Raw genomic sequence first — 13,586 nt, 5'->3', positions numbered from 1 at the left:
ACAACACAACACAACACCACAACACAACACCACCACAACACCACAATGCAACACAACACAACACCACAACACAACACAACAATGCAACACAACACTTCTTCTTCTTCTGCGTTTGATGTTTTTTTGGCTGCGTCAGACGGTCACCCCTGTTGCCACGATGTAACCCACGGTCTTCTCCAGGTCGTGGCGGTCTCCCCAAAGCTGCGCCTGTAGCTCTGTGCCCCCTGGCCAGGTTTGACGCCGTAGAGCTTCATGGGTTGGGCAGTGTTGGAGGATGTGTTCAGGGGTCTGGGGTCCAGTGCCACATGGACACTCATCAGTGTGGGCGATCTTCATACGGTGAAGGTGACTCAGTAGTCGGCAGTGGCCAGTTCTCAGTCTGAAGAGGACTGTCTGCTGGTGTCTCTGGAGCTGGTGGATTGGATCGACACCACTGTTTGCACCCAGCCTTCTCTTCCACTGGTTCTGGTAACAGTTGTGGATGATGGTCCTGGCCTCTCTGTAGGTCACGGGGTGGCTGAACTGCTTCATTTTGCTGCCTGCCTTGGAGAGAGCATCGGCCTTTTCGTTCCCCGTGACCCCACAGTGAGAAGGAACCCACTGAACAGTGACAGTCGACCGTTTTGAAAGGTCATGAAGGGCTGCTTTGATGTTTGTCAGCTGCTGTTCGTTTCTGGTTGACTGGAGTCCCTGCAGGAGAGATCTGCAGTCAGTGAAGAAGGCTATCTTTGGTGGTGGGTTGACTGACGTCCTGAGGCCTTGTGCAGCATGGAGTAGTGCTGCTGTCTCCGCTCTGTAGTTCGAGGAGATTCTTCCTGTGGGGAAGGCTCCAGGGGTCAGTCTTCCATCTGTGTGCCTGATGAAGATGTCTGCTCCTCCATTCTTCACCGCTCCCTCCGAGGATCCGTCTGTGAAGACGTGCGTCCATTTGCTGGGGTTGTACTGAGTCTCAATCATCTCCAATGTCAGAGCTTTCAGCAGGGGAGGGGCTTGGCAGTCCTTTTGGTCGATGCCAGGGACTTTTGTGATGATTGAGACTCCTTCCAGTTGGTCGGCCGGTTCCTCGAAGTCGGGGAGTGTTTCCATCTCGGCAGGGGACGAGGGCAGCAGGTCTTCATGTTGGCGGTGCAGGGCCTTGGAGAGGTGGTTGAAGCTGGTCCGCTTCAGTCTGTTCTTTGTTGGGTGCTTCAGTTTTTCGTGCATTGGGTGAGTTGGCATGCGCAGGAGCTTCTCGCTGTGGATGAAGACTTTTTCCTCTCGTCTATCTTCGAGTGGGTGGAGGCCTGTGTGTTTCTCCATCGCCTGAACTGGAGTCGTCTTTATCCCGCCAGTGATCAGCCGTAGCCCTGCGTTCTGAACTTTGCTCAGGCGGCTTGTGTTGGTTGCTGATGCCGTGGCCCAGGCAGTGCTGCCATACTCCAGGGTTGGCCTGACAGTTCCAGTGTACACCCTCTGCAGTATGCTGCTGTTGGCACCCCAAGAGGTCCCGGCGAGTTTTTTCAGGATGGCCAGTTTTCTGGTTGCTCGTCTCTCGATGTCCTTGAGATGGGGGTTCCATGTCAATCGCTTGTCGAGCTTCACACCCAGGTACAATGGCGTGTCATCCTGTTTCAACTGCTTTCCGTTCAGTTTGAGGTGGGAGGTTTCTGACATTGGTGACAGCGAGAAGATTGCTGAGACTGTCTTGGTGGTGTTGATGTCTACTCCCCAGGCAGAGGCCCATGTTCCCACGTGGTTGAGTGCTTCCTGCATTCTGTGGCTGGCGGACGTGAGGTATTCCGCAGCACTCCAGGCAGCAAAGTCATCAGCGTGGAGGGCTCTGGAGACATGCTTGGAGATCTTCTCAGCGATGTCGTCGATGAAGATGAGGAAAAGTGTAGGGGAAACGACTCCTTGCGGCACACCTTGCTGTAGAGTGACCCGATGGCTGGTTTTCCCGTCGAGTTTTACCCTTGCCCTGCGGTGTTGGAGGAAATCCTGGATCCAGCGGTACATCTTCCCTTCCACTTTCTTGTTGAGGAGCTTCAGGAGAAGTCCTGCCTTCCAGACCTTGTCGAAGGCCTTGGTTAGGTCCACGAAGACTGCAAGCACCTTCTTCTTTTCTTGAAAGGCAGTCTCTATCTCCTGTGCAAGGTACACCAGCTGGTCTTCGGTGCTGCGGTTTTTTCTGTAGGCTGATTGGGTATTGCTGAGCAGGTGGTTTTCTTCAAGGTGTTTCAGGAGTCGAGTGTTCACCATCCTTTCCATCACCTTGCCCAGACAACTCAGGAGGCTGATTGGTCGATAGCTGGACTTCTTAGTCTTATCCTTCTGCTTCTTTCTGATGGGGACGATGATGGCTTCTCTCCACTGGTCTGGAAGTTTCCCTGTGTCCCAGGACTGGTTGATGATCAAGAGGAGCTTCTGTCTGGCTACAGGTCCCAGGTTCTTGATCATGTCATTCGGGATGCCGTCTTTCCCAGGGGCTTTCTTTTTCTTCAGTTTCCTGATAGCTGCACTGAGTTCGGCCATGGAGAAGGCTGTCATCATGGACTGACTCGGGTTCTGCTGTTTCAGCTTCTCCTTGATCTCCCTCTGGACTTCCTGCACTCGGGCTTCAGGGAGTGTTGTGGTGCTACCCTCTCTGTAAAAGTCTGCAAGGATGTTGGCTGCCTGCTTGCCCGCGTGGTGCTTGCCATTTTCCTCAATGACAGTTCTGCTGTGTCTGGTGCCCGTGTCTTCGTTCAGAAGCTTGGTCAGGTTCCACAACTTGCCGGTGTCCTTCTCCATGTTGAGACTGCTGGTCTTTTCATTCCAGCTCCTCTGTATCTCTGTTCTCTTCTGCTGTTGGAAGGTTTCTTTGATGGTGTTGTATTCCCGGATGTTGTCAGGAGTGGGGCTCTGCTCCATGGTTTCTCTGGCGGAGTCTAGGTCTGCATGGAGCTGTTTCAGAGTGTCACTCCAGTAGGGCTTGTAGTTTCTGCAACACAACACAACACCACACCACACCACACCACACCACAATGCAACACACCACAACACCACAACGCAACACAACACCACAACGCAACACCACACCACACCACACCACAACACACCACACCACACAACACCACACCACACCACACCACAACACCACACTCACTGGACTGTTTGACTCCTTCTGAAGAATGGCGCGACGCTCACGAATGTTCTGCTCACGAATCTGACGCAGTTTCTCTAAATACTCCTGCAGACACACACACACATACTTTCAACAAACAAAATGAAAAACTCTTCCTTCATTTTCCACCATTCACATCTCCATGATCAAAATGCAACAAGCACCATACACCCTCTTTTCCCACCGATAATGAATTAAACGTTAATACTAATCCTCTAACACAAACTTCCCAACCAAGTTCGCTTTGCTGATACAAAATCTCAGTTCAAATCTGGCCTGAAAACACATCTGTACAAACTGATTTTAGGTGCTGGTATGTGGTATAGGGAGCATACATGTATGTATGTATGTATGTGTGTGTGTGTGTGTGTGTGCGTGTGTGCGTGCGTGTGTGCATGTGTGTGTGTGTGTGTGTGTGTGTGTGTGTGTGTGTGTATGTGTGTGTGCATGTGTGTTTTGACATTGACAAATTTCATTTGTCTTGTTTGAAAAGTCTTCACTATAGTGCACTGTGTTGTAACTTTTTGTAACTATTATTTTCCCATACTGATGTACATCATTATTGTTCTGGGCCCTGAGGAGGAAGAGCATATACTAAATACCCATTACTATTATAATCATTATCATAGATTAATTTATTTATCTATTTATGTATTTATATATTCATTCATTCATGCTTTCATTATCTATCTATACTGTTTTGTTTTTTTTCTATTTTAGTAAAGTAGTAGTAGTCATCTTATGTATTTATGAATTCATTCATTTATACTTTCATCTATTTATACTTTTATCATCATTTTTTTCTATTTTTAGTAAAGCAGCAGCAGCAGCAGTGGTAGTAGTAGTAGTAGTAGTAGTAGTAGTACTAGTAACAGTAGTAGTAGTAGTGATGGTCGTAGTAGTGGGAGTAGTAATGCTACTATCATCATTATATTCATCCTCTAATTTTTTAATTGATATCAAGAAACAAAAACGGGTGTTGGACAGCTTCAGATTGACATTCATTTCAAACTGAAATAACGGAAACAGCAGCAGTCAGTTCAGACTCTGACATTCCTTTCAAACTGAAATAACTGAAACAGCAGCCGTCAGTTCAGACTCTGACATTCCTTTCAAACTGAAATAACGGAAACAGCAGCAGTCAGTTCAGACTCTGACATTCCTTTCAAACTGAAATAACGGAAACAGCAGCCGTCAGTTCAGACTCTGACATTCCTTTCAAACTGAAATAACGGAAACAGCAGCACTCAGTTCAGACTCTGACATTCCTTTCAAACTGAAATAACTGAAACAGCAGCCGTCAGTTCAGACTCTGACATTCCTTTCAAACTGAAATAACTGAAACAGCAGCCGTCAGTTCAGACTCTGACATTCCTTTCAAACTGAAATAACGGAAACAGCAGCCGTCAGTTCAGACTCTTGACATTCCTTTCAAACTGAAATAACGGAAACAGCAGCCGTCAGTTCAGACTCTGACATTCCTTTCAAACTGAAATAACGGAAACAGCAGCAGTCAGTTCAGACTCTGACATTCATTTCAAACTGAAATAACTGAAACAGCAGCCGTCAGTTCAGACTCTGACATTCCTTTCAAACTGAAATAACGGAAACAGCAGCAATCAGTTCAGACTCTGACATTCCTTTCAAACTGAAATAACGGAAACAGCAGCCGTCAGTTCAGACTCTGACATTCCTTTCAAACTGAAATAACGGAAACAGCAGCCGTCAGTTCAGACTCTGACATTCCTTTCAAACTGAAATAACGGAAACAGCAGCTGTCAGTTCAGACTCTGACATTCCTTTCAAACTGAAATAACGGAAACAGCAGCAGTCAGTTCAGACTCTGACATTCCTTTCAAACTGAAATAACGGAAACAGCAGCTGTCAGTTCAGACTCTGACATTCCTTTCAAACTGAAATAACGGAAACAGCAGCTGTCAGTTCAGACTCTGACATTCCTTTCAAACTGAAATAACTGAAACAGCAGCAGTCAGTTCAGACTCTGACATTCCTTTCAAACTGAAATAACGGAAACAGCAGCAGTCAGTTCAGACTCTGACATTCCTTTCAAACTGAAATAACGGAAACAGCAGCACTCAGTTCAGACTGGCCTCACCTGCTCCTCTCGGTTCCGCCCCACAGCCACCATCTGTTTCACCGCCACTGAAAACAAAAAGAATTCTTTTCTTTTTTCTCTTTTGTTACTACTACAGCTACTCTGCGGTACACGGTCTTTGCACTTTAGTTTTTTGTTTTCAATTTCTTGTATTTTCTCTATAGAATTTAATTTCTGTTAATTCTTGATGTTGTATTTTCTTTGAGTCTTGGCTAACATTCGATGTGTAGGATTGGGACTTTTATTTTTGTGTCTGTGTGTATTAGAGAGAGAGAGAGAGAGAGAGAGAGAGGTTTTTTTGTTTTTGTTTTTTTTAAAAGAGAGATGGATGACAAATTTGACATCCATATTTTTTTCCCAGTAACGTGACTCAACATCAGTTAAGCAAGTGCAAAATTTGGATGCGGCTGTCAGTTTTTCCTGACATCAGTCTCCAACAGTGAAACTCAATAACAAATGATAAAAATGATGTTAACTTATTTTTCCACATGCCTTGATTCAGAAAATGAAAAGTTGTATGCTTTTTCTTGTATGGGTGATTTATTCCATAACTGCTATTGATTACAATGATATAGTTATGGAATGCTGGGTACTGGTTTTGGTTATGACTTCCATCTGTTATTGTTAATGTTGACTGTATTCAGATTAAAAAAAAAATCTTAAAAAAAACAAACAAAAAAACTCTGCGGTACACCACACCACTCCACACCACATCTGTCACATCACTTACACATGCTCCGTCTAGCTTGACCCACAAGTGACAGTAACACCAACTAAAGCTCAGCATGTGCTCTCTTTTTTTTCTTTTTTTTTTTCCTCTTCCTTTCTTTTTTTCCCTTGCCACGAGGGTTATATTTTCTCAAAAGATGACATTTCACAATAATAACAATGAATGGCATTTGCACGGCACATTTCTTTAAGTTGGTTCAGACTTAAATGCGCTGGCAATTGTCCTAAAACAACACCACAGCCATGCCCCAAAATGAACAACCTCACTCAACCATACACACACGAACCCATGAACAGATAAGAAAAAAAGGTTGAATCACAATGGCCGGAAAAAAAAAAAAAAAAAAAAAAAAAAAAAAAATCATAAAATTGTTTACCACTACAAAGTATTTTCATAGCCATCAAATAGATTAACAAGTGCTGTTTTCAGATGACAGTGATACAATGCCTCCAAAGGAGATATCAGTTCAAGCTTCTGCACGGTCATCAGTCAGAGAAGACCCTGCACTGCTGTGGAGAGGGAGGAAGAAAAGAGGGACTGAGCGTGTGTGCGTGTGTGCGTGTGTGCGCGTGTGCGCGTGTGTGCGTGTGTGCGTGTGTGTGTGTGTGTGTGCATGTTTGTGTGTCTGTGCATGCATTTCTAGCAAATTCTGCAGATGGCCACATGACTTACCTGCCCTTGGCACGGGAGAATTTGGTCCCTGGTCCATTGGTCTCGCCTGAAATCAGACCAGCCTGTCATCACAAGCATGTTCAGAAACTCTCAGGAATAACCATTTACCACAACAGAAACATACCATCCCCATGTTAACTAACCTACCCCCCCAAGCACCACCTGCCCCCCCTACCTCCCCTCCCAACACACACAGACAAATCCAAGTGCTGCCACATTAGACACCACACATATATGCACCACACACATACACACAAACGCACACACTCACACATACATGCACAAACACACACACACACACATACTCATAAATACACACACAAACACATAAACACACACCACAAAATATCAGACATTGTTCCACTATCACTCCTTTTAAAGGTGATCTAATAAACACTTTTTTTTCAGACACTGTTCTAACTGCAGATCCTCCTTTCCCCGATGTTCGTTCTGTATGTGGGTGGGTGACAATGTGTGTGTGTAAGGGGGTGAGGGTGAGGTGGCAGAGATGTCAGGGTTGTCAGCAGTGCTACACTGTTTTGGACATCTTGTATCTTTAGATATATATCTTTTATCTTTTTCAATTACTTCCTACATCTCATTCACGCCATATGCATCACTACATGTGCTAAGAGTGGCTGGGTCAGTGTCATGTAAATGCTCATTATTATTATCATTAGTAGTAGTAGTATATTATACAGATATTCATTCTTGAACAGGTCCGTCAAGCCACAGCCGACACTGCACCAGAAATATCAGCCAGAGTACAACTCCATGGTCTACAGACTGAAGGATGCCTGCTACTACTACTACTATGCTGATAATGATGATGCTGATGACAATAATGATGACGATGATCATCATCATTATGACGATGATGACAATATTGACGACGACGACGATGATCATAATCATCATTATCATGACGATGACAACAATGACACACCCCGTAGAGGTCGGCCTGACCCCGGGCCTTGTGCAGGGCAGCCGCCATCTGTCGCTGCAGGTAATCCTCCACCAGCCTCTCCTTCTCCATCGCCGGCATCCGGTTCTGCCTGCACACAGCACAACACATCACAACACATCACAACACACAGCACAACACAGCACAACACATCACAACACACACACACAACACATCACAACACACACACAACACATCACAACACACAGCACAACACATCACAACACATCACAACACACACACAGCACAACACACACACAGCACAACACACACACAACACATCACAACACACAGCACAACACACACACAACACATCACAACACACAGCACAACACACACACAACACATCACAACACACAGCACAACACACACACAACACATCACAATACACAGCACAACACACACACACAACACACACACAACACATCACAACACACAGCACAACACACACACAAAACACACACACATCACAATACATCACAACACAATGCAAACACAGTTCATCACAACTTAATGCAAACGCACAACATCACAGCAAAACGCTAACACAAGACATCACAGTACAACACAGCGCTAACACAAGACATCACAGTACAACACAGCGCTAACACAAGACATCACAGTACAACACAACGCTAACACAAGACATCACAGTACAACACAACGCTAACACAAGACATCACAGTACAACACAACGCTAACACAAGACATCACAGTACAACACAGCGCCAACACAAGACATCACAGTACAACACAGCGCTAACACAAGACATCATAACACAACGCTAACACAAGACATCACAACATAACACAACGCTAACACAATGCATCACAACACAACACAACGCTAACACAAGACATCACAGCACAACACAACTCTAACACAAGACATCACAGTACAACACAACGCCAACACAAGACATCACAGCACAACACAACGCCAACACAAGACATCACAGCACAACACAACGCTAACACAAGACATCACAGTACAACACAACTAACACAAGACATCACAGTACAACACAACTCTAACACAAGACATCACAGTACAACACAACTCTAACACAAGACATCACATTACAACACAACGCTAACACAAGACACCACAGTACAACACAACGCCAACACAAGACATAACACAACGCCAACACAAGACATCACAGTACAACACAACGCTAACACATCACAGCACAACACAACGCCAACACAAGACATCACAGTACAACACAACGCTAACACAAGACATCACAGTACAACACAACGCTAACACATCACAGCACAACACAACGCTAACACATCACAGCACAACACAACGCTAACACAAGACATCACAGCACAACACAACGCCAACACAAGACATCACAGCACAACAACGCTAACACAAGACAGTACAACACAACGCTAACACAAGACACCACAGTACAACACAACGCCAACACAAGACATCACAGCGCAACACAACGCTAACACAAGACATCACAGCACAACACAACGCTAACACAAGACATCACAGCACAACACAACTCTAACACAACACATCACAGCACAACACAACGCTAACACAAGACATCACAGCGCAACACAACGCTAACACAAGACATCACAGCACAACACAACGCTAACACAAGACATCACAGCACAACACAACGCTAACACAAGACATCACAGCACAACACAACGCTAACACAAGACATCACAGCACAACACAACGCTAACACAAGACATCACAGTACAACACAACTCTAACACAAGACATCACAGTACAACACAACGCTAACACAAGACATCACAGTACAACACAACGCTAACACAAGACATCACAGTACAACACAACTCTAACACAAGACATCACAGTACAACACAACACCAACACAAGACATCACAGCACAACACAACGCAAACGCAATGCATCACAACACAATGCAAACACAATGTATCGCAACATAATGCAAACACAAGACATCACAACAAAACTCTAACAGAAGACATTACATCACAACACAATGCTAACACGATAGATCAGAACACGACACTAATAAAAGACATTACAACAAAACGCAAACACAAGACATCACAATATAACACTAACACAATGTATCACAACACAGTGCTAACACAAGGCATCACAGAACAACGCAAACACAAGATATCACATCACAATAATGCAAACACAACACAAACACAAACAGGATGCAATACAAACACAAAATAAACACAACTGCGTGTGTGTGTGTGTGTGTGTGTGTGTGTGTGTGTGTGTGTGTGTGTGTGTGTGTGTGTGTGTGTGTGTGTGTGTGTGAGCATGAGAGTTTGACAAGTTGCGTCATTACGTCTGTTTAAATTTTGTGTAAACTAATTCATTTAATTATCTTGTCACTAATCATTAATCAGTTTCTTGTACATGTGAAGCCCTTTGAGCTCTCTTGAAGAAAAAGCGCTGAATAAATGTTCATTATTATCATCATCATCATCACCATCATCTCAATAAACAATTACTGGTACTGGTATCTCTCATATTTGATATTTCATAGAGAAACTAAATGGAAAGTGGAATGCACAAGCTGCAGTTTCTTTTTCTTCTCTCTCTCACACACACACACACACACAGAGAGAAGCCCCCCACCCACACACCACCTCCCCCACCACAAACACACCCAGACACCCCCTTCACACACCCTTTTATACACACACACACACACACACACACACACACACACACACACACACACCTGTCCAGTACGGCTTGCTGAACAGCAGGTGGAGGCCACACACCTGGCCAGTCGTTCCTTGGAGGCATCCCACCTGTCCAACAATGCACACAATGAGGAGGAGGGTAGCAGAATGGTCAAGACGCTCAGTTGCCAATACAGAGAGCCTGTGAAGGTGTGGGTTCGAATCCCACTCTCGCCCTTTCTCCCAAGTTTGACTGGAAAATCAAACTGAGTGTCCAGTCTTTCGGGTGAGACGATAAACCAAGGTCCCGTGTGCAGCACGCACTTGGCGCGCTGAAAAAGAACCTATGGCAACCAGAGTGTTGTCCTCTGGCCAAATCATGTACAGAGAAATCCACTCTGATAGGTGTACAAATTTTTAATCATGCACTCAAAGCCTGACAAGGGTACACCCCCTCCCTCTCCCCACCCCCACCCCCACCCCCCCCACCCCCAATCCTCCCCCCACACCCACCCTTGCCCGAAGAAGCTGTTTTTACAGCCCGAAGAAGCTGTTTCTACAGTGAAAATTTGCTGCTTTTAAGAATACAAGTTTTAAAGACATGCAGAGCCTACTGATGTTAATTGATTAAAAATATATATATGAGAGAGAGAGCGAGAGAGAGACACACACACACACACACACACACACTATGACACCCACACAGCACCCACACACATTCAAATCCATCACCCCACCCCAAACCCCCACCCCCTCCACACACACACACAATACGCTACCTGCCCCCATGCGGTCCAGCTGTCGCTCTCTCAGCTCTCTCTGAGCCTTCATTTTGTCCAGGTAGGCCAGGTAGTGGTCGTAGTTCACCCCTCCCCTCTCCTCCCTCCTCTCCATAAAGTTGGGCTGTGTGTCAACACAATAGTAGTAATTGTAGCAGCAGCAGCAGCAGCAGCAGTAGTAGTAGTAGTAATAATAATAATAATACTAAGAAGAACAGAATTAATAATACAAATTGCACTGTTATCTACACGTTATGAAAATGTGTCCATCTTGACCAAGTTGATTTATGAAAAGGGAAAAAAAAAGGAAAATAAAAGGGAAAAAAAACAAAAAACACAGCCAGTTCCCTTAAAACCTTGCTGCTGAAAAACAACAACAACAACAACAACAACAACAACAACAGTTTCTTTTATCTAAAAAAACCCAAAAAACAAAAGAAAGAAAAACCCACTAACGTTCAATAAAAACAAATCGGACATTTGACATGGTTGCTTCCAGTCCAGCCAATCACAGAACCACTTCAGGATTACCCAACAGAATAAAAAATCCAGTCGCCTTGAACATAACTCTATTGTACCTTAACAAAAAACAAAACAACAACAACAATTTTTTTCAAGACAAAAACACAGTCTATGACATATCATCTAAACCATTCAGCTCCTTAAGGTAAATAAGACCAGGCCACGCTCAGGACATCAGCCCTTCTGGTTAATTCATCATCTTGAGAAAACAAAAATAAAATAAAATAAAATATAAGGATAAAAAAAAAAAATTCAAAACCAAAAAAAAAAAAAGAAAAAAAAAAGCCATTCACGCAAATAACACTGCAGAATGGACAGCTTGTGCCCTACGCAATGTTCACAATATCACTACCAAACCACCACAGCAATACAGAACAAACAATGCATATATATCAGACTGAAAAAAAAAAGAGAAAAATGCAAGGCTTGCTAGAGACTAAAAAAAAAAAAAAAGAGAGAGAGAGAGAGAGAATGGAGAATGGACAGAGAGCAGAAAAAGCAGACAATAGTGAACACCCACCCACCCACACACCCACACACACTGAGGCAGAAACGAAAGAGAGCAATAGAAAAGAGGAAATTTCCAGAAGGTGGGCAGATCTTATTCATATTGAAAAAGCTCCCGACATTTCCAGAGGGGGTAGGGGAAATATCTAACAAATGAACAGAATGATGATCCACCAGTATCAGTAGTTCAAGGAGGGGTCACTGCGTTCGGTCAAATCCATATACGCTACACCACATCTGCCAAGCAGATGCCTGACCAGCAGTGCAACCCAACGCGCTTAGTCAGGCCTTGAGAAAAATAAATAAATAAATAAATAAATACATAAATAAATAATAAGTAAATAAATAAACAAAAATACTACTACTAATAATATTTATAAGGCGCAAAATCTTGATGAAATCAACTCTATGCACACGCACACACACACACACAAAAAGACAACAATGATGATAAATAAGCAAATAAATGTAAAACATGCAGACACACGTTCACACATAATACTCACCACCAAAATACTCTTACCTGTGGGAGGGGAGCCGGCGGAGGTCGGTTGACAAACGGCCGTGGGCGGTTGACCGGCACAGGGGGTGGGCGGTTGACAGCTGGCTCGGCTGGGACTGGGGGGCCCCCTCCTCCTCCTCCTCCCCACCCTCCTCCTCCTCCCATCCCTCCTCCTCCTCCTCCCATGCCTCTCTTCTTTTGCTCCCCTGACAGTCTGTGAGAAAATGAGTGGCATGAGGTTTCAATAGCCGAGTGGTCTGAGGGTCCCGGGTTCTAATCTCAGTAGCGGCGCCTGGTGGGTAAAGGGTGGGGATTCTTCCACATATGTTTTTCAACATATGTGCAGACCTGCCTGAACCCCCTTCATGTGTGTACGCACGCAGAAGATCAAATACGCACGATAAAGATCTGTAATCCGTGTCAGTGTTCGGTGGGTTATGGAGACACAAAATGACCCAGCATGCATCATCAACGACAGTCATCAGCAAGTCAATGTTGGGTGTGTCACGGAAAGAAGAAGAAAGAAGGTGGTGGTGTGGGGGGTGGGGGGTGGGTTTGGGGGCGACCTGTGATGGAGTGGTAGTGCATGAGCATGACTAATTTTTGGATGACAGTCTTTTGTTTGTTGTTGTTTTTGTTTCAGGGGGCCCGGGGTCCGATGGGCGGAGGAGGGGATGGGTGGAAGGGGGGGGGGGGGGGGGGGGGCAAGGGGGGGTGTATTTTTTTTGTTGGTGTTTTTTCGTATGTTTTCTTTTTTGTTATTTCTTCTTTTTTTCTAATTTGTTTGCTTGCCTTTTTTTTTTTTTTTTTAAACAAATCACAGCTTTATAAACTAAACAAGATAACTATAAACAGACTGCCTTGCCTTCCACTTTACCCACTGATCATCTAAGTTATCTGAAAAATCATATTTTCCAAATTTGCTGAAAAACCCTATTTCAGGAAAACAAAACAAAAGCATGCGGTCAGTATGCGA

General features: G+C 44.4%; 1 protein-coding gene across 1 annotated transcript in view; it reads right to left on the bottom strand.

Annotated features, from left to right (window-relative positions):
• Positions 1-13,586, bottom strand: part of LOC143283892 (uncharacterized) — an 85,731-nt gene that overhangs the window by 48,043 nt on the left and 24,102 nt on the right. The window contains exons 15-21 of the mRNA XM_076590283.1: positions 12,632-12,824; positions 11,080-11,203; positions 10,357-10,429; positions 7,607-7,715; positions 6,661-6,706; positions 5,259-5,305; positions 3,125-3,208 (exon numbers count right to left, since the gene is read on the bottom strand). Of these exons, the coding sequence (XP_076446398.1) occupies positions 3,125-3,208; positions 5,259-5,305; positions 6,661-6,706; positions 7,607-7,715; positions 10,357-10,429; positions 11,080-11,203; positions 12,632-12,824 (676 nt within the window). The remainder of the gene's footprint in view (positions 1-3,124; positions 3,209-5,258; positions 5,306-6,660; positions 6,707-7,606; positions 7,716-10,356; positions 10,430-11,079; positions 11,204-12,631; positions 12,825-13,586) is intronic.

Source organism: Babylonia areolata, chromosome 7 (assembly GCF_041734735.1).
Source record: "Babylonia areolata isolate BAREFJ2019XMU chromosome 7, ASM4173473v1, whole genome shotgun sequence".
Lineage (NCBI taxonomy): Eukaryota > Metazoa > Mollusca > Gastropoda > Neogastropoda > Buccinidae > Babylonia > Babylonia areolata.
Note: the sequence above shows the minus strand (reverse complement) of the source record. Positions and strands in the feature narration are given on the sequence as shown.